At 39.3% G+C, this 27702-nt stretch overlaps 1 protein-coding gene across 3 annotated transcripts in view; it reads right to left on the bottom strand.

Moving 5' to 3' along the window:
• The window catches only part of PPP2R5E (protein phosphatase 2 regulatory subunit B'epsilon), a 132321-nt gene that overhangs the window by 52063 nt on the left and 52556 nt on the right, over window positions 1-27702 (bottom strand). For all 3 annotated transcript variants that reach the window (XM_010962247.3, XM_010962248.3, XM_045522084.2), the window contains exon 3: window positions 11452-11648. In XM_010962247.3, the coding sequence (XP_010960549.1) occupies window positions 11452-11648 (197 nt within the window). The remainder of the gene's footprint in view (window positions 1-11451; window positions 11649-27702) is intronic.

Genomic DNA, 27702 nt, shown 5'->3' with positions numbered 1-27702 from the left:
CTTTGTGCGGCACGAGAAAGAAAAATAAAAATATCATTTACATTTCACCTCCTACTCAAACATCTCAGCAACTCTCTGCTTATTGTCTACAAAATTAAGTCTAACCTCTGCTACTCAGCTTGCCAAGACCTCTGTAATCTAGAGCCCTCCCTGCCTCTGCACCTGATTACCCACAAATTCCAACCATGAACGCTCCACTTCCATTCGGTTTCTATTTCAAGACAAAACTGTGCTCAAAGTGAGAGGCAACTTTCTACCTGCTGAAGCGGTTGACAGTAATGTTAAATTCATTCTCTCTAGAGTCCATTATCCCCACACAAACCATCACAGGGGAATATTTCACACAGAGAGACAACTTTATTGTACTGTCTCCAAAATTGGAAATGTAGCAGTGAATCCAAAAGTGAAGATTGTTGATATTAAATCTTGGAATCCAAAAATAGAGGTGTAAACACTGCAATAGTCATAGTGCTTACTGTGTATAAATACAGAGCAGGCCGTCGTACTGCTGGCGTTCCCAGTCCCACACACAGACAAGCTGCAGGATACCAGGTTTTTGCTAAATTTCATTATGCAGGGACTGCAGGTCCTACATCCCTGAAAGGTACCAAAACTGGTAGATTAAGTGACTTCTGTAAGAACCAAAGTGCACAAATTGCTAAAACAGCAAAAACACGGGGCTTTACTGAAAACACATGAGGTCTGACCTCTGCTTTGGACACTTTATGGTTCAAAATCAGCTAATGCTAAAAGAAAAATTAAATGTCTTGAATTTTGAATTAAAAAAAAAAAACAACCTCAGAACATCTGAGGCTCCCCATGTAGCGTTTCTGGCTATTGAGTATATGTTCTTATTTAAAACCACTGAAAATAAACAGGAAACTGCCCAAACTGTCACTGTCCCTTACTCTGTGTCCATGTCTCTGTCTGTGACCCATTCATTAGTAAAACAAAGCCCTGAGCTAGTAGGTGAGCAATGAAAACAAAAACACACCTGACCTACATCTGACCAGAGAGTAACAACACTCTTTACCAGAAACTACTGCTTCATAACGAATTGAGTAAGATTGGCCACTCCAGACAGACAACCCTCCCTCCCCTGCCTCACTGAGGGGCACCAGCCTCATCCTGGGGTTGGGGAGGAAGGAGTGTGGGTCTAAGTTCCTCAGAAAGAAGCCAAGAGACGGTTCTAGGGGCAAGAACCACCCACCAACCCTGTTGGCTCCCATTTTAAATGTGCTTCTAAAGACCACTGCCTTCTAATTATTCTACTCTCTTTCCAGAAGAGGGCATAACAGACTCCCCACATGGTACCTAATGGAAGCACAAACACAAAACTCAATTTTCTAACACCTTATCTACTGTCTAAGCTTAACAAATTTTTTTAACTTCTAAGAGAAAGAGCCAAAAGTCCCACGAATGGAAGAGGCCAGCATTATTCCAGAATGTTCTACGAGTCTCAGCAAAGCCTTAACCTCTTCAGGAAGGGAAATTCCACGGTATTTCAAAGCAGCCCACATATTACCGAACACCATCTGCCCAGCCTCAATCCGCTTGTAATTTCTGAAGGGTCAGGAAACATCACACTCTCCAAAATACCTTGCTTATCCATTTTATTAAAAAAATAAACTTGCTCTCCAACTTACCAAATAGTTCTAACCAGACCGGTTTTTGTTCAGAAACATCCTCTCTTCTACGTGTCACCCCCACCCCTCACCTTCACCCCACCCCACCTCACCCCCACCCTCCCAGCACTGCTCCTCCCCTCCCCTGCCCGGGGACCTGCCTCCGCCTTAAGCCCTGGTCTTTCAAGTTCTCCCTCCTCCGCTGCCAGGCTAACCCCCACCTTTCTCTAGTCATCACTGTCTCTACACTTTTGCTCTACAGTCCCTTATCTTAGTCTCACTTTCCAGAGGCAACTTCCTCTGCAGAAGTCACTAGATAGCATATGTCTTCTTGTTTTCATCTGCAGATCAAGTTTGGCTTTTAATACTGGTCAGAAGCCAGCTACCTCCTGGAAATGACCTGCTCCTTGTCTTCTTGCCAAATTCTCGCCTCAAACGTTACTGTCTCTGAGAATTCCACAAGGAGGGCACTCATTTCCTCCGTTTTTTCCCTGCTAATAATACACCACTGCAGTGTAACCAGCTTTCTCCTTAGAGAACCAACCAATAAATTCTCTCTCTCATTTCTGACTCCCCTCAGCAGAGAGACGACTGAACCGTATAAACACCAAAGTGCTAGGCAGAGAGAAGACCCACTTACATATACTACAGCAATATTTCCCAATCACTGCATCATCCACTTTCTTGGTAGACTTTTCCAGTAGTATTGCTTACACCACCAACCATATTTTCAAGATTAAATTAAAAGGTGGGAGAAAAAAGAAATCAAAATTTGAATGTAATACTGTAACTTATCCTGCAAAACTCTGCTTGGGGGCATGGGGAATGGAGAAAGAGAAGGAATATTCTCATCACCATGAAATGATAGTATTGGATAGATCAGCGCTAGGCAAGTCACAGTTGTCAAACCATTTTAAGTATATTGAAAACTCTGAACAATCTGTAAAGCAGTTAAGCCAGAGGGACTACAGCTTGTAAGTGAAGCAAATAGCAATCACGAGTAGTTAACTGCTTCCTGAGTAAAAACCTACTCCTTAGAACGATTAAATTAAAACTAAACACAGTAAAATCCCTGTCAGATTCTTTCAAAGAGAATGTTTACGGGAGAGAAATGGTAAGTTATTAATACAGTGTGGATATTAATATGCAAGTCATATCTGGAAAACTTTTATGGCAGTTGAACTAAAAGGGCAGTGTATATATACATATATATTTATACACACACGGGCACGTGCAGATTTACAGGACCCCCTCAAGACTTGAAAATAAAATTTCCCAGACAGAATTAAAGTTAAAAATCAACAGTCAAAGATATAGAAAGTCACCTTAAAGAGACAAAAAACTTTCAGGCTAGCAAGACTTCACTGTGAGCAGAAAAACGGATTAATCCATTCAAAGGAAGGTAAGTCTGGCAGAGGCGGCCAAGGTGGTGACATGAATAATGGCAACAACAATGACATCACAATCATCTTATGAGGTTAGAGTGGTTAATAAGCTGAAGAAGAGTAAGACTCGTCCAAGATCACACAGCTAAGTAAGTGACCCAGGTCATTCTGTCTATACCGGCGACCTGGGAAGGACCACAAAAAGGAAAAACAGGCTGTACAAACATCAGTGCTTCCAAAGATTAGAGGCCATCAAAGAGACAGAGGGACCTCTAAATCATCTAACTCCCTTGCTCCAAATCCAGGCTAACCAAGCAATGTAAGGATCCTTTTGGCTGCTGATACAGCTCGCCTGCTTCTAATGATGGGGGAGAGAGAGAAGTGGCATTGGGGGGAGGGAGGGTTGGCACGGGGTGGGGGGGCACTCATGAACTCAGGGGATACAGTCATCTCCAGGACTGTAGTCTGGGTGGAAGAGAGGAGAGTTTTGAACTACACGGCTTTCCTCCTGAGTGCATCCTCACCCCGAGTCACCGCACACTCTTACCTACTGGGAAGGAGTGGTAGGGCGGGGGAAAATGTTAAGAAGCACTGTTAAGACTCAGAGACATAGAGAACAAACTTCTGGTTACCAGGGAGTAAAGGGGGTGGGAAGGGATAAACTGGGAATTTGAAATTTGCGCCTCCCGGGGCGTGATGGAAATGTTAGCTATCTAGATTGCGGTGGTGGTTTCATGGGTGTATACATCTACCAAAATTCATCAAATTGTACATCTGAAATATGAGTAGTTTACAGGAATCATATTATAATAAAGGTACTTTAAAAAGAAGCACTGTTAATTTGAGAATAACACAAAGGCAATGTAATTATTACATAGGATAGTGAGGTGCTGGGGGGTGAGGAGGGAGTAAAAGGAAAGCTGGTTCCTAAGCAGAAATGAACATCTAACCCCAAAGCCTATTATTTGGCAAAATAATAAGCAATCAAAAGGTACATGGAAAGCATTATCAAAGGCCTTACTACCTATTTAGAGGAGCCCAAGGAAAAGAACATAGCACAGAGGCAGAAGTCCAAATTTAGAGATTTTTAGTCCTCATTCCTATTAGAAAGACTGATGCCAGGAGAGCATTACGGCACAGCAGACAAGAGGATAGGCTCTGGAGGTTCAAATTGCAGTTCTGCCAGTCACCCAGATGAGGAGCTTTGGGCAAGCTTCTTAATCTCCCTCCACTTCTTTACATCATCTATAAAATAGTATGTAACAATACTGTAACAATATAATACAGTATATAATAATTATATCATACATAATAATATTGTGAAGACAATCAACTCACACGGTAACTGCTGCAGATTATTATGCTGCTAACAATGGAAGGTGTCCAGATGCTGGCATTCTTCTTCCATCAGTACACACCTTTATGAAGAACCTCTAAGGATCAAGTCCTCAACCACAACTCCAAATTGTGTAACCATTATAACAACCTATCAAAACTGACACAAGATAAAACAAAAAGTCTAAATAGTCAGACATGTATTTTAAAAACTGAATTCACTGCCAGAAACCTTCCCAGGGAGAAAACTCCAGGCCCAGACGGTTTCATTGGTGAACTCATTCTAACAACTTCATCTTTCACCTTTAGCTATTCCCATAAATGGGAAGAGCCTGCTCCTTTCCAATCTCGGTGTTACATTTTCCAACAGAGCAGCATCTAGCAGACACTGCACATGTAAAATTGAGCTTAAACCATTTTGGAGTCAGATTATGTCTTTGAAAATTTAATCAAAAGCTACAGATCTCCCACAAAAATAGGCAAAACATACACAATTTTGCAGTCAACATAAGGATGTCCACCGACCCCCATGAAACCAATCTATGATCACCAAAAGATGCTAAACAAATACTGTTAAATGGGCATTAACTGAAGTAGCTCAGAGTGATTGTTTAAGGAAAGGACAGAGTGCCCACCAGTTTCTCTACCCTCTGATAAATTTCAAATGGTAACAATCTGTTCCTAACCTTGAGCAGTGAATTCTTCCTGATCTCATTCTAAAAATATTTTTTGGTGATCATCATAATCTTAAATTCTTTTTGAAGTACCAAGGAATTATTTACTATCTAAGTTAATTCTTAGGTGCTATCTTTTAGACTTTTACTAGCCTTAAAAATCTCCCAACAAGTTCACTTCCTAAATGCCTTTCCCAGATATCACTCAATTCTCGCTCATTATTTATATTTCCAATATTGTAAGAACCCACCTTTCCCCATCATACCCTCAATGGCTCACACCTGCAGATCTTATCTGCCTTGGGTCTAAAGAGTTAACTTCAAGGCAAATTCTGGCTAGATGTATAGTCATATTCCTTATTAGATGCAGGAAGATGAAAAATGGAAATTTCACATTTCCCCCGGTAGTTATCATTCCCAAGGCTACTTTCAGATAGCTGTTATTTTATGAAAAAAAAAAAAAAAATCTCCATCCTACAGCCAACAGAGGATGTAGGGAAGTTAAAAAAGCACTCCTAAGAGTCTGGGCAGGCAGACTCTGAAACCTTTAATTTTTACTTCATATTTTTCTACAAAACCAAATTATTCTATTAAGAGGCTAACCAGAGCTGTGATTTCCAGTTAAATCACAGAATGCCTAAAAGATAAAGCACTTAGATAACCAAGTGACAGGGTATAATTTGAGAGTGGGAAAAAACAAAGCTAATGTGTGGCCGAGACACAATTTAAAGGACTCAAGGAAAGATTTCTATTGAAAAGAAAAAAAAATTGTTCAACACATCTTATCTTAAAACCACGTTAGCCTTGGAAAATCCTATATTCTATAATTTGAGACATACAGAGATTTAACCACAGATTAGGTAGGAGTGAGACAGACTTCAAAGCCAAGAGAAGCCAGATAAAAGACAAAATAAGAAAATAACAAAAGCAAATGACCAGTGTGACAAGATGTACTTTGTGCAGGAGAGAAGAGAGAGGATTTTACTCTAATGAGGGCAGTACACCCAAGAGTCCACCACAGTATGTGCAATCATTATTCAGAGCCATCATTTTAACTTCCTCGTATTTCATGTACTCCTCATCCCACCAGCTCCCCCTAAACCACTGCACTGAAGCACAGTGATTCCCTGGTACCACCTGGGCTCCCATCATTGTTCTTTTTCTCCCCTGCCCTACTCTCATGCTGATAATTACCAACCTCCGTCTCCAACTTCCCCATCCAGGACTCCTACAACCTCAAAGTTAACACATCAAAAATCAACTCAGCTTCCACCCCAAACCTGCTTTCCCTCCTGCTGTACCTTTCACGAATAGCACCATGACTATCTAATTCCCAAAGCTACCCTAGACTCCTTTCTCTCTCACTCCAAACATCAAAGCGTTAAGTGGCTTCAATTTGACCTCCCAGTGAGTCCTAAATGCCATCCTCGCCTCACTGTCTCTACTTCCACCCCGTGCTTGGCTGAGGCCCTCTACAACTTCTCTAATACAACAGACCCTCATCAATTCCTCTCTGCCTTCAATTTCAGACCCCTCCCATCTATCTGGCCCACTGCCATGACAACACAAATCTGACCATTCCACTCCCCTGCTTACAACTTTTCAATGGTTATCCACTGTCTGTAAGGTTCTTTTAGGATCTTCTGGTCCATAGCTACATCTTCAACTGCCATCACTCACCTCCTCTCACACCCCAACACACATACACACACTTAATGCTGTAACAACACAGCACTGTTTGTGTTCCTCTGAATATACTATGTGGTCTGGGAATTCCTTTGCATCGTGTATTTCTCTTTCATTTCAACACTATTTCAGCCACTAGAAAACATGTATTCACCTTTGAATATCCTCACTTTGTAAAACCTTCCTTGACCACCCCTACCATCCTCGGATTAATCCCCCTTTCTCTCTACCCCTTCCTTGCCTTCTGCCTGCTTCTGTTAATGCACAGATGACATTATTTTATTATTTGTTCATATGAGTATCCTCTCTACCTGACTGTGAGTTTGTTGACAGAGCAGCACCCTGTCTTTTTTTAATCATCAAAATATAAAAGCGTGGCTCTAAACCACTCCACACATTACCTGAAATTAGTGAAAACAATGTCTTCACCCACAAGATTTCATCTCACATTTGAACTATCCCCAAAAGAGATGTTTTTGAAAAGGAAAATGTGTGAACATAAAGAGTATAAAATACAGAGTCTGCGTTCAGGTTAAAAGAAAAAAAATTAACCCAAGACTCCTTGGGGAGCCAGAAACTCTAAGAAATCTTTCAAATGGATGCATGGCAGCAGAAACAGAAAGAAAACATGAGCATAATGTGGTAAAAATACTGCCTCAAGGACAGAAGCCTGACACTCAAGACGATACAAGGCAAAATGTGCCAAACCCTAAGGAACTCACAGTCCTGGGTCTCGTTTCTCCATCAGATATGACACCATGAGAAAGAAACACACTGAAGACACCACTCACAAAGTAGAAGCAACTACTTTGGACAATGTTTTGGAAACTTAAGAGGAGCAGAATCCATTCTAAATCTCTTAGACTGTGTTGATCAAAAGAGTTGGTAGTTTTCAGAGCTGGAAGGATGTGAGAGATCACCACCAACTCCTTCCATTTACAAGAGGAGAAACTGGGGCTTAGAGAGGAACTGACTTACCCCAGATTTCACCCCTAGTTAAGTGGCAGATGAGAAGTGAGGACAGTGGCTTCTGCTTTCTCTATCTGGGGCTCTTTCCACTACCCCATTACCCTTCTGCAGGTGAGCTGGGTGCTATATTGTTTTATTTTGCTTACACAGAAATAGTTATTTTTCTTTCTTAATTCTAGCACTCTGTAGGTGGTTATCCAGAATTCATTTAAATGCTGAAAATGGTTTCCACAATTCATAGATTACTTTCATCTGTCACTCTTTTCTTACCCTAACAAAAGTAGCAACTCTCAAAGCCTAGGTCCACCAGGTTGCATCGAAGGCTTTTGGTAATAATGCTGACATCCGAACGTGCCAGCTTCAGACATCACTCGTCCTGGTTTGTAAAACCTGGCTATCGCTTTACTGACATTTCATTAAAAGTACTACCATTTCCCTCACTAATCCTAGTGAAGCAGTTTCACTTTACAGTAATAAGAAAGAAGAATAGGCGAGGATAGGGACTATTCAACAGACAGTATTGGAACGACAAAATCTGAGGACCACTGATGCAATGGGACATAACACATTTAGCTGACAGGGCATTTTAAGTCCACAAACAGGAATACTAGTTTCCTCCCCCAATGATTATAAAGTCAAGTATCTAAAAACAAAATCATTAAAATATAATAATAATATTGATATAATAAAAATGATGATAATGATGAAATGCTTGCCATACGTTAGGGACTATTCTAAGAGCTCTACATACACTACCGCCAATCCTCATAAAATACCCAAAAGGAAGCTACAATACAGATGAGGAAAGTGAGCAGTAGGATTTCTATATAAAGGGGGCTCACAGATGGCAAAACAGAAGGGAGTAGTGGGCAAGAGGGGACTTGGTTCCAATCTCCCTTGTAGAGGGGTAAATCCCTGTTTACGAGATTGTATGTGTATTCGAGGTGGTGAGAACCTTGATGGACAAAGCACAACAATTTTCCTCGGGTGGACTACTGACGGAACAGGGTAGGAGGGACTGTGGCCACCCTTTCCCCAATCCTACATACCTCTTAGCATTTCACAAAAACTGAGACCCCCAAAGATGGAGGGTTCTGTCTAAGGTGATGGAGCAAGTAAGTGTGGCCAGAGCTGGCATCTGAACCCAGCTTTGTGTGGTTCCAAAGCCCTTTCTCTTTCTACTCTACCAACTACTTCCTTCTCTGTAAATGCCATAATGCCTAAGAACCATGCAAAATTAGCAGTTAGCAATTTCACAATTCAGAAGATAAGAAAAATAAATTACACCTCTGAGAACCCTAAACTATCATCTAGAATGTCGATTTTCTAATGCCCTAGAATCTGCATGCTACAGATTCAACACCTCCTAAATGAGGCAGTACATTTTAAAACACACATTCACACACAAATGGTAGGAGTCTTTTTTTTTTTTTTTTTTTTTTTTTATTTCTGGTGTGGGTAGAGGGCCATGGGGGGAGGTGTTCAGGGAGAAGAGAAAATGGTCTCCTTTGAGAGACTAAAGCTGCTTTAGGACCTAGTTTGGTTCACAGGAATGAACAAATTTTTGGATTATGCCAAATACTGGGTTTAAAAACTGGATATAATCCAATGACATCCAGTATCTTCATCATAGAGAGCCTGAAATGCCCACATTTTAAGAGGGAATTCACTCATTCAACAATCTCTGGGTTAGGGAGGCATTACAGAGGCCACAGAGATGTGTATGCCACAGTTCCTGCTTAGGAGTACTTATAGTCTAGATGGGGAAAAAATCAGATAAACATGTGAAAGGATTAAACAGCAGCAAAGGAACAAATTCCAAAAGGGTGGGTTGCCAAGAAGTAGAGGAACTGAAAGAAGAAGAAAACTCTGGGCTTTTCAGGAAACAGTGGTAGCACTTTAAGCCAGATCTTGAAACGAAGGGGAGAATCAGAATTAGAGGCAGGAGGGGAGGGAGTACATGAAGGTCCAGAAACAGAGAAAAAGACAGGCTATTACGAAACAGATCCACAAATATACAGGTGTTCTCACACAAGGGCAAATTGATGTACATACGAGGATATTCATAGGGTCCTGGGGTTAAATAAATTATGGTACGTCCACACAATGAAATGCAGCTATAAAAATGAATGAGGCAGCTTTACAAGTACTGATGTATGTGATATATTGCTAAGTGAAAAAAGCAAGGGACAGAGAGGGTGTACAGTGTGCTACTCTTCGTGTGTTTACAAAAAACATTATTTATACATATATGCTTATATATGCTTCAATATTCATGGACTATCCATGGAAAGACACAGAAGAAAGTGATCAACGGTGGATATCTTTGTTGGCTGGGACACGAGGAGGTTAAAACCAAAGGACCATGCTCTGCAGAAGGCAGGTGGACTAGAGAAGATCCTAAGTATCAGGGTAAGAGGTTCAGAGAGCATGCAAACTCTAGAGCAGGGGTTCTCAACAGTGGCATTATTGACATTTGGGCCAGATTAATTCTTTGTTGTAGGGCTGCCTTGTACCTCTACGATGTTTAACAGCATTCCTGGCCTCTACCCACTAGATGCTGGTAGCACCCCCTTCCCACCCCTGGTTCTGACTACCAAAACTGTCTCCGGACAGTGCCATGCTGCCCTAGGAGGGAAAATTGCCCCTGGTTGAGAACCACTGCTCACAAGCCACAGTGTTAACAATTAACCCTACAAAACACTGTTTTATATTCCTATAAATTAACAAATGCAATATACACTCCAACATGGGGCTGAGAAATATACTAGATGTTGTTTTGAAATGACCATCTATCTGTCATAGTTTCTCAAGTTGTGATAATTCAGGTCCCTTCCCAAATCTGAACTATTCATTTTTAACCATCTCTTCTCCAACACAGATGTCTCTTTTCTGTACGTGTTGAATGCAAGTGACAAAAGTTAAACAGAAAAGCTAGGGAGATATTCATCAGTACACAGAGAGTGGGCCAGTGGGCTTTGCAATGACGCACTGACCCCCTTGGACCTCTGCAGCACGATTTCACAAGTTAGTAGGCCAGCCCCATCTCCTCCAAATAGCGTGGGCCCCTAGCCCAAGATCTTCTAGGATGCCAAGGAAGGCAACCTTCCCACAGAAACCTAACAGAAAACCATATTTTGGCTCAGCTTTTGAAAAGCTAATATAATTATTGATACAATAAGAACATAATTACTTGTATTATATTAATAATGTTTTTCCTCATAACTCTTAACGACCACACAAAGTACAAGACGCTATACAAAAATAATGAAAGACATCACTCCCAATTTTAAGTTTATAAAGTGGATGATTAGTTTATCAAGCCAAGAGAGGCTTTCTCTAGATTCTACAAATTGAAATTAATATTAAGCTTAAAGCCATTTCTAATATACCACAACGAATAGAGGAAAAGAAAAAAATCAAGACATCCAACAGGCTTGCATATTTTTCAAACACCAATCTAAAACTTTTGTTGAGTCTCCTATGTCTTTTCTTTTCCCAGTGCCAGAAATCCAGTAACACCCTGGCAATCTCGGCTTCATATTTTGAAGTCATTGATTCCTCCAATACTGTTGTTGGTGAAAAGTTCTGGATTTCATTCTCATGAAAGCATACTCTTCAAATTCTAGTATTGTGCCGACTACTTCCGCTTAGCTCTCAGAAGGTTGGCTCTCATTGGTGGAGGTGACCTCCAGTGACCTGACTCTGCAATCAGTACACCTGTGAGTCCCTAGGGAAGGCGCTTAAAAGTGTCCGCGGCGAAAAAAAGAAACTCACCATTCTAACTACTTCGGGGTAAGTCTGTTCTGTCAAACAGCCTCTGCTTATTGTAATGTAGTCCACCAGTTCATTAAGAGTGGAGCGCTTGTATTCTTTCATTTTAAGATCAGATAGCGTGTCCATGAAGTCAAAAATGACACAGCACTGCTGAAGTTTCTTTAGGAACAGTTCAGGCTGCTCTGAGGATGGAACGTCTAAGAAAAAAAAAGGAAATGGTGTAAGTCTGTCATCAATTTCTAGGTAACAGGAATTCTCTGCGAAAGTTACTTCAAAAGCAAGCTCAAAAAAATAAGAATTCACATGACAACAGTGTTCTTTTTAACAGTTACACATGGGCAGGAGGGGATACCACACCCACTGCTTCAGAGACCTTGCCTTTGGAAACTACATGGTACCAACACAATTGACAGTATTTGCTATTTCGCCACCAAAGATTGACCAAGATCCCACGAGCCATTAGAGAGTTGAAGCAAATTTTAACCAAAAACACCCCAATGTCAACACCCTTAAGCCAAAAACACTGAAAAAGGTCAAACTTTCCATTATAAGGTAGAGACAGAAGTTTTCACTGTTGGTTTAAATTAATTTTACTAAAAAATTTCAAAGCAGAAATGTCAGTTGATTCATTTTAATTTCATGCTGACATCCTTGGTATTTAAAGCAACTGGTGTGTGTGTGTGTGTTTGTATTTTTTCTTTTGTTTTGGCTTGATGTCATGAAGTTTCTTTCTCAAAGAAACTTGAAAAATCAATAAAATGAAGCAATACCAAGTCTCTCAAAAAGGGCACGTCAGGAATGGGGCAGTAAAAGCAAACTCTACTTAAATCTCTGCTCTCTCTTTTGACCCATCTTCTTCCCTTACGGTGGGATAAAACCACTAACATTTTTGTTAACATGTTCTCAGAATAAACATCTGTTCTCTTCCTACAAACAGCAGGTCAGACATTTGGTTTGGTTTTGTTTCTAAGAAATATGTAAAAATTTTAGGTTAAAAAAAAAAAATTCCTCAGCTAGACTGGAAATCTGACCCTGAGTTGGACTTGAAAGACACCAACTAAGCTGCAGATGGCTCATTCCACTCCTTCTTGCCACTACTTTATTCCACCAAACTGGAGCTTCCCTGGAAAGGCAATGAAATTATGACAAGAGAACTTCCGCTTTCTCCACGATGAGACGATTAACTCATTCATCCTCAGAACACTCTTCAAGATAAGCAGGTAGCCTCAGATTATTATTCTCCATTTCTCAAAAAGAAAGTTAGAGACAATCATGGAGGTCCCCTATTGAAAGAGTTGGGAAGTTGGGCACAGTACCTGGTCTCTAACCACACTCCCATATTCCTTCTGTACTAATAAGGACTTTAACAACGTTTGGCCAGGCACTTGCAACAATCTGCAGTTGCCAGCCTCCCAGTAAATGCTTCACAGTAGCCTCACAGTGTGGGCCACCTGCTCCCTGGAGGTAAGTGCATGGCTAATAGTACCCATCTTACAGCCTCCAGCAACCCCAGAAGAGAGGAGTGAGGGCTAGATTCCTATCCACAGAATCCACATGACTCCTCTCCACAACCCCCTTCCTCTCCTCACATCCCACAACCCAAGTACCAACACAAGGACCCAGGACCTCATGGATAATTCCCCCAAAACAGTGCTTACTGACATCAGCTTTAGGATACGCAAAGGACATCTGAAAGTACAGGATTCTCTACCAGCAATAAGGGAACAAGAAGCAGTGGATATTTCTGAAGGTCTGTAGCACCACTGCTGCTCAGCAAAAAACAATTTGTAACTTCAGAAATTATTCTCATCCAGTGAGTGTCCCCTCCCACCACCACTCCCATAAATCCCCAAAGGCCCTAATATATCTTACAGTCCAAGAATTTCAGATTTGAGTCAAGCCATGAAGTATGTCTTATTCTATGCCCCTAGACCTAATCACTTTCAAAACATCTAGCTTTATAAGAACTAAATCTAGACAGACCAAGCCTTTTCTTTAATTGCTATCTGTTTCAGGTGTTTAAATAAATATATAAACAAATTCAAACACTCAACAAGGCTGCTTATCAAGATGACTATGTATCCTTAACCAAGGGCTCACTATGTGTAAGGGACCATCACGGTTAATTACTATAGTCTTCTAAGTTCTAAATTAGATCCCATACCTCAAAGTTGAATGGGAATTTTGCTGCTGCACAGAGAAACAAGAAAAGGCATATTAAGTCTTCAGGACAAATTTTAATTAATCCTATTTTTGATACAATAATTTCAATAAAACTTAAAAACCAGACCATGTACATGGAGAACTCCTGAATTCAGCACATATGAATTATAAAAGCATCTATAAATGACAGCTTTTCCTCCAAAAGGCAAACCATCATTGAAGTAGTGACAACAATGATTAATCTTTGTGGTCACTGCAGTAATATTCAAGAGATTCACATTTGGCTATTTTTTAAAAATTCAGACAGCTAACATTTAGTCCTTTTTTAAAAATGTTAGTTTAAATTTATTCTTTATTTATCCAAACTGACATAATATCATAGACAAATGTGAAACAGGCTATCCACCTGCCCAGTGGAATAATGATACTAGCTTACATTTATTAAGCACTGCTGTGTACTTGTACTGCGTACTATTCTAAGCTCTTCACATATATTACATTTTATTTAGTCCCAACAACGACCCTATACAGCAGATACTATTTCCAACTTAACAGATGAAAAAACCAAGACACAGAATCAGTGACTTGCCCAGAGTCTTAGAGCTAATAAGCAGTGGAGACAGGATTCAAACCCAGGCAAACTGGTCCCAGAGCCTGAACTCTTCACCACTGTGCAACAGTCAGACTCAGTGGAACGCAAGAGTAACTCCGTATTCCATAAAATAGGGTAATGACACAGAGAAAAGAGGAAGGACGCAGAAAGAAATCAACCAATTAATTTCCAACATGCCCTCATTCATAAGTGTCATGCTGAACCCGTCTTGCCCATTCCCCAGAGATGAACTCATATAGCAACAAGCTATGCTTTCTCCTTTATCACAGACTAAACTCCTCTAAAATGACCTCCTTTCTCTAAGCTAAAGAATTTAAGTAATTATGACTGACCAAAAGAAAAATGGGGAAAGGTGTCCTCAGAGAGCCAATTCCATTATGGCAACAACTTTTTAAAATTGTGTTTGAATTCATGCTGAAGGATGGCCTAACCAGCAACAGTCCATGCATAGGGCTCTTCCTATAATGTTTGGCCCTCAGACTACCCGACGTGGCTACGCTGCCCCCACCCCTCTTCCCCTCATTTCCCTACTCCCAGTGGGATATGAAAAGGTAGAATGTGGAAAGGTAAGACAGGCCAGGATCAGAGAAGCAACACTCTCTGAGTAGTGCAGAAGGTTCCAGTGATAAAAGTTTAATGTCTGTGGAATCAGTCCCAGAAGCAGATACAAATATTCTTTTTAAAGAAACATTTATAAACAGTGTCAGGTATTAGGTCATAAAGAAAACCTCATAAATGACAAAAAGAAGAGATCAGACAAGCAGTACACTGTGACCACATGCAGTAACACTAGATTTTAACAACTCAAAGCTACCCATCTCCCAAGTCTGAGCCACCTGAAAATCTAAACATTTCGTAACTTAAGATGGAAGGAAAAAAAATTATAGACATTCGAAATAAATGTAAACTAGAAAAATTAAGGGTCATCACAGAATCCCAAAGCAAACCAGGCAGTGGATGCTAGTTGTGCCGTCTCTCTTCCCATGGGAACTACTGGCCTGCACAGGCCGTCCCTACCCCCAGGAGAGGGATCACACAGAATCATTACCATAAATAATGAAGAATCAGTAAGTGGTTATATAATACCATGAAGGTCATTAGCACAACAACCCATCCATCCAATGTTAGTATTTGCTTAAAGGGAAGAATAAGTGATCTAGTTATCATAGCTTGATAAGGGTCCACAAGGTCGGATTCCACCACTCTGGAACAACTCTTAGAATTAAGTTGATTTCCAGAATATGTTTCTCACCCAAGAAAATAATGTAATGACCAGTTTAAGTGGTCAATCCTCTTGGAGGGTGTATTTCTCACTGTATTGTCCTTCTCTTTCCTTTTGAGCATTAGTCATTTTCTCACACGTGCCTTTTCTATTGCCATCTCCCAGCATCTTCTTAGCAAATTTTTATCAATAAGCTGGGGGAAATAATTACTCTCACTTCCAAGGTGTTCTTACTCAAATAATGTTAAAATTTATAAGTGCAACAAGTAATGCAAAAATGAGCACAGAATTCAACACTAGAGGGAGGATGAAAGTTCAGATTAAGAGACAAAGATTCTCCTTGTGTTTTAAAGAACAGTCGATGGGTGTTATATATATTTAGTCACACATGCACCCATGCATGCATGCACACACACACACCCACACCTCCTCTCACCCTCATTATGATTTCCAGGGCTGACTGTTTGTTTGTTTATAATTAGCAGAAGCTCATTCTTCCCTAGTCAACAGCTTCTATGATTCCATCCCATCTAAAGTTTGGGACAGAGAATCATAGATCCAATATCAGCCCATCTTCCTTTGGGGCCTGACTCAGTCAATACTTTGCAAAGCAGAAAGCAGCAAAGGTAGGAGAAACAAAACATGAGCCCAATGTCCTTTGGGTTTGGTGCTCTGGGACTCCAGTCAACTGAAATTGTTGAAAATCAGAATGTTAAATTCACCCTCGCAAATATGCCAACAAAGTAAATAAAGAAAGCTGGCATCATTATTCATTAGCCACACCATCACAGGAAGAAGGTAGATTGGTTTAAAAAAAAATGTGAGCTGATAACTTATTTAGACATAGGCTTTTTAAATGTATGTAGATAAATGTTTCTATAAAATGGTCCTGTTTGCACTGGAAGCTAAGCAGTAACACTGTTTGAGGTCCTAATGAACAATATTTATAACCGGTTGTTTCCATTCAAAAGATCTGGAAAAAAAATCCTTCTAAACTAACAATGCTCTTCATCTGAAAATGTCCTAAGATATTACTCACTTAGCCCTTTTACATCCATTTCCCCACTCTCACAAAAAAAAAATAAAGGTACCAGCACAGATCGAGAGTGTAAATGTGGTCTTTGATCCCCTTCACCTCATCCTTTAGAACTTGCCTTAAGGTGAACAAATCCCCATTCAGGTCACTATCAGTCCCTCACACACGAGCCTCTAAAACTTCAACAAAATGGAATCAGATTGTACATGCATAAGCATGTGACAATATATTTACAGAAAACTGGTCTCACAGCACTGGGAAGAGCTTAGCACTAAAATATTAAGTTGACTTAGCCTTGAAGGACTGAAGCGTGGTATGTCAGTACACATGGTAAAATGCCTAACTGCCTGTCCATGTGGTCTGCCCAAACCCTTGCCACCAACTTTACTTCTAAACACAGATACAGGTAACATTACACGTCACATGTATTTGGGAAAACCTAAAAGAATCCTATTTTATGCATGGAACTATGCTTCTACTAGGAATTGCCTTTGACATGTCCCCAAAATCAGAGAGATAGCCAACAATATTTTCATCAAAACAAGGAGACCACTATAAATCCTTATAAAGAATCAAATAATAAAATTAGACTTCATGTCTATGAACTGAACCTAAGTAACCATGTTGGTTACACAAAGTAGTTCCATGTACATAACCAAATAAGAAACTGACATGTTAACTAAAATAAGTATTAAGTATCTGACCATTCCATTTACCCTATTACTATATTCAAAGTATGGGTTCAAAAAATGTTAGTTGTTGATGGTGGTGGTATGGTGATGTGTTTCCTCTACTAGGTATCTGTATTTTACAAAAGCATCTCAAGTGATTTCAATGTGTGACCACAGATGAAAACCACTGTTTTTTAAAATCCTTCTTCCATCTCCCTCACCTTTGAAATTCTTTCTCTCTCTGTTTATTTAAAGCTAACAGTGAAAACTTTTGGTTTTCAAGCAAAGGAAGGTCCCTGGCAATACCTACAACAGTGAAAACATTCCTTCTTGGCCTCAGCTATAAATAAGTGAATGTAGAGTTGGCTGCTTTTAGAACTCTTTGCAATGTATTAGGAAGATCAAAAAACACTTTGCTGATTATTAGCATACACTTTTTTTTAAATTCAAAACATGTCTCATAGAACTGCTACATAGATAAAAATAGTATCAAAAGAATCAGACCAAGATGTGAGTATCAATTAAACAACAAACTGAAAGGTAGAAAAGGTCAGTACTGATACTTCAAGGCAAAAAGAATGATGACAATGATTAGCGAACATTTACTATTGCAAAGCACTGTACTAAGCTCCTGACACACATTATCCCCTTTAATCCTCAGAATACCTTATGAGTGGCCGCTGTTAACATCCCAGTTTTTCAGATGAAAAACACGGGGCCCAGAAAGCTAAGTCACTTGCCCAACATCACCCACTATCAAGGGCTGCAGGTAGTATCTGAACCCAAGTAGTCTTATCTTACTCCAGTGCCCACACTAGTAACAGTAATGATGCTGATGATGGCCATGATTGTGGTGAATAACAGCAAAACCACCACCACCAGCACTGGAGCAATGGGTAAACTGTCTTAGCTCGTAACCTTTAGGAAAAGCTGTAATCTAAAAGTAAAGGAAGTTTTGACTGACTTTCCTTCAAGTATTTACAGGTTTTAAAACTTAAACAGCATAAAATTAGCCTGTAATGAGGGAACAATGGTAGGTTGATAAATTAAAGTTTTAAATAATGACAATATATAATTATTCTTCCCAGCTTGGACAATCAACATGTACTTATTATTATTCTTTCATAGATCTCTCCGGTTTTCCTTTCCCAAAAGCTAATAAATACATAGTCTCCAACTTAAAGCAAAACCCAAAGGTTTTTGCTGAGATTTTTTTGCAATGTTATCTTAATAATATCAAACTTCAATTAAACAAAGGCTATCTACTTAAAACCCTCAAATAACCATAGTTTGGCTTCTCTTTTGCACGTGGCTTTTAAAACAAGGAGCAAATCATAATCTGATAAAAAGTAATTAATGAAACAAACTTTCAGGATGTGCCCAAGGGTCAACATTGTTAAAGCCCAATTTTCAGCCAGGTTCAAAAGTATGAGCAACAAAAATCTTCAAAAAGACTATTTTCACTTATGCCACAACTATAACGTAGAGAAATAAATTAATGGGATTACAGATTTTTCAGCAAGCACTTACACTTTTGGTTGACCCTTCCCCACCAAAGAAAAAAACCTTCAATAAAAGAACACATTATTTTCAAGCATTCAGTTAATTGAGGGTCATGTCCCATTCCCCGCCTCCATTACTTTTACAAGGGATAAAAATGACCTATCTACTTTCCATTTGAGGATTAACATCAATGGGAATCAGTTCAGAATGAAATGAAACTGCAGCTATTTTAACAGGATGCTATGAGGTTTAAAAACAAATTAAATAGATACCACATTAACATCAATTAAGCCTATGTCTGCTATTTCACAACTTACAGTTGACATCAAAGACATCATTAAACGTTTTTTAAGAAAAGATTTAAAATACAAAACAGAGTCAGTCCAATGTTACAAGGCCAGCTTAGAGATGCTATTTCTGAACCTCAGCTGGGAGGTTTAAATTTAAGACCTTAAGCTCCTGAGAGTGACACAGGACTAAGTACAGTGGAATGGCCTCTAATCCCAAGAGTAATAAAGAGTGTGCATTTATAATTAAAGTTATAATCTGTGCGATAAAATCCAGTGATGGCATGTAGTACACCTCACTAATTGTGAACTTGCCTATGCTTCATACAAAGGAAATTAATATAAATTAAATATAAGGGTCAAGGAAATCCAAAATTCAAATTTGAAACACTATACTGAAAAAAAATGAAATCCATTTTGAAACCTTATTTCCTATTATGTATAAAAACAGTACTGTCAAGTATAAAACAGAGAGACAGAAACTTGCATGTATGTATTTCTGTATCGTGCACATATATATGTATAATCATGAGTACAGGACTCCAAAGCCAAAACTTAGAGAAGAATAACACAAAGATTTTGTAAAAGACAAAGGATGTGTCTGTAAAGCTTAACACTTTCAGAGCAGAAAACCATTTTAAAACACTGAATTGTAAGATATGATCCAGTTTGAGCCAGGATATTTACAACGTTAGTTCCTTGTTTGCTACTGACTTCCTGGCCACAAGCATCTGTCACCAAAGGAAGGAAGAGTCACTGAAACCTAAAGCTATGCATCCTAATGATGTAGTTCTAAGCATAAGTCTTTTTACTGAATCTAGATATAATACAGCATTCTCCACCCAATGTGGTACCCAAGGGCTTAGCTAAACATGCCACTGGAGAATACAAACATTTCCCTGTCAGTTATACTAAAAGTGACTTTCAGAAAACATTCTATATCTTCCACTTAAAGAGCCAGACCAAATATGAGAAATAAGATCTGGTGTTAATAAAATTATACCATATGATATCACTTATATGTGGAATCCAAAAAAAAAAAAAAAAAGAAGATTCAAATGAACTTATTTATAAACAGAAACAGACTCACAGACATAGGAAACAAACTTACGGCCATCAGAGGAGAAAGGGAATAGGGAGACATAAATTAGGAGTTTGATTTGCAGATACTAACTACTGTATATAAAACAGGTAAACAACAAGTTTCTACTGTATAGCACAGGGAACTACATTCAATATCTTGTAGTAACATATAATGAAAATGAATATATGTATGTATATGGATGACTGAAACATTTTGCTGTACACCAGAAACTGACACAACATTGTAAACTGACTAAACTTCAATTTAAAAAAAGAAAGAAAAGAAGTTAAAACTAAGCTAGGCACCTAAGTCTACTATCTCAAAAGTTTGTCAGTTGTAATTCTGGAGGAACATCACAGAAATGCTTACAAAGCCAAATTAAGTTGATTTCTCTCAGCACCATTGGGAACTTGAAAAACAATATAAACTCATTCTGCATTCTTCCAGATGGCTGAGGTTATTCTCTGGGCCACACACTCTGAAGTCAGGGGCCTGGGCTCTAATCGGGCTCCACCATGTACCAGCTTGGCAACTTGGGGCAGCATAAGATGGCAGTTAAGACAATGGGCTACAGAATCAGACTGCCAGAATGCTGGATCCCAACCCTGGCTTTGCCGCTTCCTAGCTAGGAAACCACAAGTGAGTCTCAGTGCATCGTTTTCCGCTGGTAAATGAGAGCAGTACCTACCTCGTGGTTGACTTAAGGATTAAGTGAGTGAATGAAAATAAAAACACATAGAACAATGTCTGGAACACTCCAGATGTTCAGTAAACTTGAGCTGCTAAACTGTTGTTAAAAAGCATTGCTGATAAACAAGGACCTACTGTAGAGCACAGGGAACTACAGTCAATACCTACTTGTAACAGCCTACAGTGAGAAAGAATATGAAAAGGAATATATATGGACAACTGAACCACTATGCTGCACACAGGAAACTAACACGGCATTGTAAACCGACCGTACTTTAATTTAAAAAAAAAGCATTGCTGAATCTTAAAATCCTTCCCAAAATGAATCTAAGAATAGTAGCTCTGTCACAGTGACAGCTTGAGCATCTCATGAGATAATACATAAAATGTTTCACACAATGCCTGGCACATGGAAAATGTTCCATAAATGTCAGCTTTGAAAAAACAAAAAAATGACCTAACAAATGAACAACATAAATTGCTGACATAGGTAGAGTTTTTCCCCTTCCCTTTGGTGTGTGTGTCCAACCGTGTAAGCCACATTTGAAGAAAATAATAGGGAACTTGACCGACTGACATCCAGGGAGATTACTTTAAAATAAAATTGTAATTTGATTAGAGCAAAGGTGAAGATGCTGACTCAGTTCAATACGTGAAATGATTCAGCTGTCAGGACATGCATCAGCAATGTGTCAAAATCCTGGAGTGTGGAAAGAGTCAGCATTGGGATGAATGAATGACGGCCCAACAGAGGACTCGGGACAGGAAAGCAAGAATTTATGGAGAGTACAACAATGTGGACGGCACTGCCAAGACCAGGACACACCCAGTTCTCACACATCCCCAAAGCTCCCTTCCGATACAATCAGGTTTATGCAAAGTTCGGAAAGGAAAGAAAAACAAACCATGTTTGACAGCTTTTCCTTGGAGCCTGAATTTTAAAATAATATTAGTATTCACAGGTGTTAATACTTATAAATACTAGCTAAAAGTAAGAATAGTAATTTACACTTAAAGAGTTCTTTATAATAACATATTTATAATAAACATTACTGAGCTCCCACTAAAATAACATTAAGTACTGAGCCACTTCAAAGTATTTGGTAAACCTTTTTTCTTTTCCCCACACCCTGTTATTTAAAGATCTAAGGTGTTAGCTAAAATTCTGCACACTTTTTATAGCCTCCTACAAGGCTTCGAGCTAAATCTGGAAGGAGTATGACAGGTAGTTTCAACCTTCCCAGAACAAGTATTTGCTTAGAATCTACTATGTTTAACCTAATAATCAATCATTCATTCATCCTTTCCACAAATATTTACAGGACACTTTTTACATACCAGGCACTAGTTTAGGCCTTAAGTACACATTTCTGAGCAAAATCAAACAGGATTCTAGCCTTCATGAGGCTTACAGACCAGAAAGGAAGAAAACCTAATTAAATGGTCAAATAAATAAATATAAAACAGGCTGTAGTATGAAGAAAAGGTACAAGGTACTATAAGAGCATATACTGCAGAAAATAAAAAAAGAAATAGTACTTGTCCTAAAAAAAAAAAAAATCAGTCTGGTGGGAAGCAAGGTTAACATATAAATAAGAGCAAAAAATATAAGAACAATGCAACTAAGTGCCTAAATTTCATATATCAAGTTGAGAGACAGGAAGAAAAAAGTACTCAGGGAGGACCTACAATATTCCAGCCAGGGTCCTTCCACGTGCTCTCATTGAAGCCTTGCAAAAATCCTGCAAAGTAGGCATCAATATTCCCATTTTACAGATAAGAAAAGTGAGGCGGCAACACTGTTTTATTAGCATGAGTCAGTAACTATGGCGTAGAAGCAGCTTCATTTCACAGAACCAGAAGGTATGATAATTTTACATCAAAACGGAATCCTTCCTTACATTAATTTGGGCAGACAGATATATGCGGCAGCAGGAACCTGGAGACCAGGGCAATGAATGTGTGGTCCTCATCCTCTACTTTCCTCTTTACAGCATACCTCAACCCTCCAAGGCACACAGTATCTTCACCATGCTTGTGACCTTTACGCAACTACAAAAATCTGCCTGTCCTCTGAAAATGTGTTGGTTGATTACCCTGAATGCTAAAGAGCTAATGGGTTTACTCTCACAAAGAAACCTATTTATACTATTTCAAAGACTTCACAAACAATAACAAAATGGTTTCAACCAATGGTCTAATGTTAACAATGAAATTTCAAACATAAAATGGGCAAATTACATGGAGCCCCTCTCCCCACATCTAGTCTACTTTCACAGCAAGGTGAGACTTAATAACAGATCTTGGGGAGGAAAAAAAAGCACATCTTGATAAAAAGAGAAAATACCTGTCTTTTCTTCCAGTTTTATTGAGTATAATTGACACACAGCACTGCGTAAGTTTAAGGTATACAGCATAATGATTTGATTTACACATATGATGAAGTGATTATCACAATAAGTTTAGTGAGCATCCATCAGCTCATGAGGGTACAAAATTAAAGAAACAAAAAAATTCTTACGATGAGAATTCTTAGGATTTACTCTCAACAATTTTCATATATAACATACAGAAGTGTTAATTATACTTACCATGTTTTACATTACATCCCTGGTACTTATTCATCTTACAAATGGAAGTTTGTACCTTTGGACTGCCTTCATCCAATTCCCCCGGGCCGGCCTTACAAAGATCAAATACCTATACTGAAGTCTAAGAAATTTGCATTGTTCCCTTACACCATCAGTGCACCCTGAGTTCACAAAGTTGTCCAAGTCATAGCTTCTGAGCCATTGCTCCTCCGTGAAGCCTAGTCTTGAGAGTTACCAAGCACTGCATGCAAATGACAATGTCTCTTTGAAACGCCAAGTGCAGCAAGCTCAGCAGTTTTGAATGACATTCACCCAGAGCTCAGAAATTCTCCTATTACGTAAATCTGGAAAAATATGCACCAGACTCCCTGTGAGAATTGAAAGCACACACTAAAATGTGTATGTTTCCAACTTCCGATGAAACCAGATGCTTTATCTGTGTAGACTGTTCATAAATCCAGATGCGCCAGAAGAATCTCATTCACAGAACTCTCATTAGAGTATTTTTCAGAATCCATCTTCTATTGAAAATACCATGATCTCCTAGAGACAATCTGCCCTTTCAGGATCTGCAACACTATAAACAATGTCCAAAGCTATTTGTTAATAAATGAATAAACCAAAATAAACAACAGTCATCAAGGACAGAGCAGGTATGAAAAAAAAAAAATCCCACACACATTTTGAAGAGCCATTTCCCGTTTCATAATAAATAGTTCTTTCTGAAAATCTTGAATGAGTCACCCTTTCCCAGTCATATCATGTATACATAATAATAGTAAAAATTTAGTAAGCACTTACTCTGAGACGGTCATTATTCTAAGCAGTTTACATGCATTAACTCATTTAATCCTTTCCATAATATTGTGAAGGAGGCATTATTATTCTTACGTTACATATAGGAAGCTGAGATATTTAGTAACTTGCTTTCCGTCACACAGCTAGAAAGGAGTCCTGCCGAGCCTCAGACCCAGGCAATCTGGCACCTGTACACTACATCACTTGTGCTAGAGAGTAAAGTGAGGTGGCGCATCAATTTTGTTTTTTCATCTCATACCTACAACACACACTAGAGGGACTAGCTGGGAAGGCTGATCTTCCCAGTAGATTCCTCTTGAATAGAGACTGAGGTAGGCATGAATTCAGTCATCTATCTCCACTTTGACCAAACAAAATGCCAAGTACCAAGGGTTATACAGATACCCTCACTGGCTTGTTATTTCTGTTAATATTTAAAGGATCCCTTTATGTTGGCGTTAAGTCTCTCAAATGGTGACTGCATGTCTTCCCTGGCCTTCCAACATTCTCCTTTACACCTAAGCTGCCTTGCCTTAAAGACCTCAACATACTTTCTGTTTGGATTTAATTTACTTTTCAGGGAAATGTAATGACAGAGGTTTAGCTGTTTCATTTTGTTCTGGAACACCTGACATTTGTTGATCCTTCTTATGTTTTGATAAGATGAGTCAAATTGAGTGTCAATCCTTTGTTATCACTGGTACAGCCTAAGGCCAAGAAGGCAACCGGGAGGTTGATGGCAATGGGACTTAGGGGAAGTATGAGTAGAAAAAAGGAATGAAGGAAAGGTAAGATGACATTTGAGGCAGGAGGAGCATGGAGAATAAGAGTGAGCACACTAGAGGGAAAATATGAGAAGATCTGCATGACTGGACAGAGGAGATAGTTGACTGGGAGGAGTAGGAAACCAAAGTGAAGAATTAGAACACACCTGGCCACAAAGAACCTCGAAAAAGGCAGGGTAATCTGGGTTTCATGCCACTGACAGCAGAGATACGTTGGGCAGAAGCAAACACGGTAAGTCTTACAGAGCGATCTGGAGGGGGGCAATCCAATTCATCAAAACACCGTCACCAAAACCAAGCATGAAGAGTTATGAGCACCTGTACTACACTGATGGCAATGGAGGAATGGGAGAAAAAGAACCCTGAGACACATTTAGAAGACGAGAACAAGGGGATCTGGGCTCATACTAGATGTAATGGGAAGGAAAGACAGTCAAAGCTTACTGATGTTTCCAGGTTGAGAGAATGTTAATACTGCCTGAAAAATGGAATCACCAGAAGTTAGTTGATAAAGGAAGCTCATGCATTTCAGTGTTGCAGACAATGGAGTGTGAGGTAACTCCAGGGCATCCAAGGGAGGAGAAATTCATGATCGTATTGGAAACATGGGACTAAACTAGAGAATAGAGATTCCAGAGTTTTCCCATAAAGGGGGAAGTCAGAGAAACAGATAAGCTCAATGACAGAGCAAATGGAGAACCAAGGACAGAAGGTTAAAAACGGAACCATAAGTTGGCTAGAGACAAGATAAAGAAAACTCAACAATGAGGCAGAAAGCTCAGTGTGGGATGGCACAGAGAAGCAGGAAGATAAAGTGTCACCAAAAACATAAGTAAAGCTTCTAAGCCACATCCAATGCTAACAGTGTGGAAACTGTTAACAAGTGGAAAAACTCCCTCTGTAGTCTTAAAGAAATTCCCCTGATGCTAGTGAAACAACCCAAAGACGTTCTCAAAGAGAGCTGAGAGACATCTAATGAAATCAAAGACTTGGGGGACTGGGACGGGGCCAGGTGCGATTTGGCTTTGGTGTGGTTTATATTTAACTAAGAGAAAAATAAGAGTTAAAGGGAAAAATCAAGTCCGTTTAAGCTCTCAGGAAAGGAGTTTTCACTCACAAGCATCTAATCTTCATATTAAATTTTAATTAGAAATGTCAGAAACATTGCATGAGAAAAAGCCAAGGTAAGGAGAGAATAGCAAAAGGTGAAGGTAAGGAGTCTGCATTTAATTCCAGGTGCAGTGAAAAATCATGGCAATGCTAAAGTCTAAGGAAGACACATAGCATATGATTTGTAGTTTTTAAAAGATTACTCTGGTCACTGTGAGTTAAATGACTGGAAAAGGGGCAAGAGAAGAAGCAGGAAAATAAGTTAGACCACTGCTTTATAAGAGGCTACTTACTGCTATGGAGTTGCGATAATGACCAGAGACAAAGTGGACAAATGAGAGATGTACAGTGGAGGTAGAATCAAAAGCACTTGCTGATAGTAAGCATTCTGGGGGGAGGGTATGAAAGTGAGTAGAAAGTGAGAAACAGAGGAGTCAAAGATGACTGTCAGTTGTCTGCTCTGAACAGCTGGGTGAACAGAGGAGTCACTAAGTGAAAAAGAGAAGAAATAGTTTGGTGGGAGGAAATCAAGTGTTCCACTGAGAACGTAGTAAGCTGGAGAAATCTAGGAGACATATACTTGAAGATGTCCCATCAGTAACCATACATACAAGACCAAAGTTTGAAGTAAGGTCAGAGCTGCAGATAGAAATGTGGGAGCCAACAGTCTATCAATGGTCGTAAAGCCAACGGAATAGATGAGATCACCTCTGGCGGGAGTGCAGAAAGTGAAGGACAAGGAGCCCTGAAGAACCCAACACGTACCAGTGGAATAGAGGAGGAAGAACCCACAAAGAGAATGAGAAAAAAACAGCCAGAGGTAGAAAGAAACGTGAGGAGTATCACAGAAGCCAAAGAAGAGTATGTTTCCTCAAGGAGAACATGCACAAGTATCAAATGCTGCTGACAGACATGTGTCCATCAGATTTGGAGGTGGCGTTGGCCAAGAGTAATGTCAGCAAAGCAATGATAAAGACAGAACTAGACAACAGCAAGAATTAATGGAATTCTACACTCTCACCCCACCATTAACATGATTCTTTTTCTTGTCTTTTCAGCTTCTATCCCTGCCTTTAACTGCTCTGTGTCAAGTTCAAACTTAGGATTTCTGATTGGTACAACATGTCACACTCTCATCTTCACTGAGTAGAGCCTTTGGGTCTGATTACAGCCTCAGTCAAAGGCCTGCCTATCGAACGGATGGTCTTGAGTCAGGTGGCCCCTCAATCCAGTCATCTGAGACCAGACCACAGGGTTCTACATGACATCCATTAGAAAGGGGTCTGTGGATATAAAGGGTATCCTAAGTCTTGGCCAGTCTCTAATACACTCTACTCCAATGCAGAACAAAGATCAATGAGCATTTTTACTGATGAAGGTCTAAGGAAGTTTATAAATTATAAGCAGTTTACTCTTCCTTAACTTCGAATAGGTATCTAGGTGTTCAAGATATTGTTCTCTACATCGTAAAATAGTTCATAAAAATGGTTTACATCCTTTTAACTTGGAAAACACATTGGAGACAGTGATCATTTTACGAGGAAAAACTACAACTGCAAAGAAAAACTGTTTCTGAGCACAGAGACATAATTTTTTAGCCATTAAAGAAACTACACAAGTGTTTTTTAAACTTTTACAATAAAATGTAATAAAGTGCAAGAAAAGACAGTTTTTAACAGCATGCATTCATTCTCCATT

Source organism: Camelus bactrianus, chromosome 6, assembly GCF_048773025.1.
Source record: "Camelus bactrianus isolate YW-2024 breed Bactrian camel chromosome 6, ASM4877302v1, whole genome shotgun sequence".
NCBI lineage: Eukaryota > Metazoa > Chordata > Mammalia > Artiodactyla > Camelidae > Camelus > Camelus bactrianus.
The sequence above is the reverse complement of the archived record's forward strand: the minus strand, read 5'-3'. Positions and strand labels throughout refer to the sequence as shown.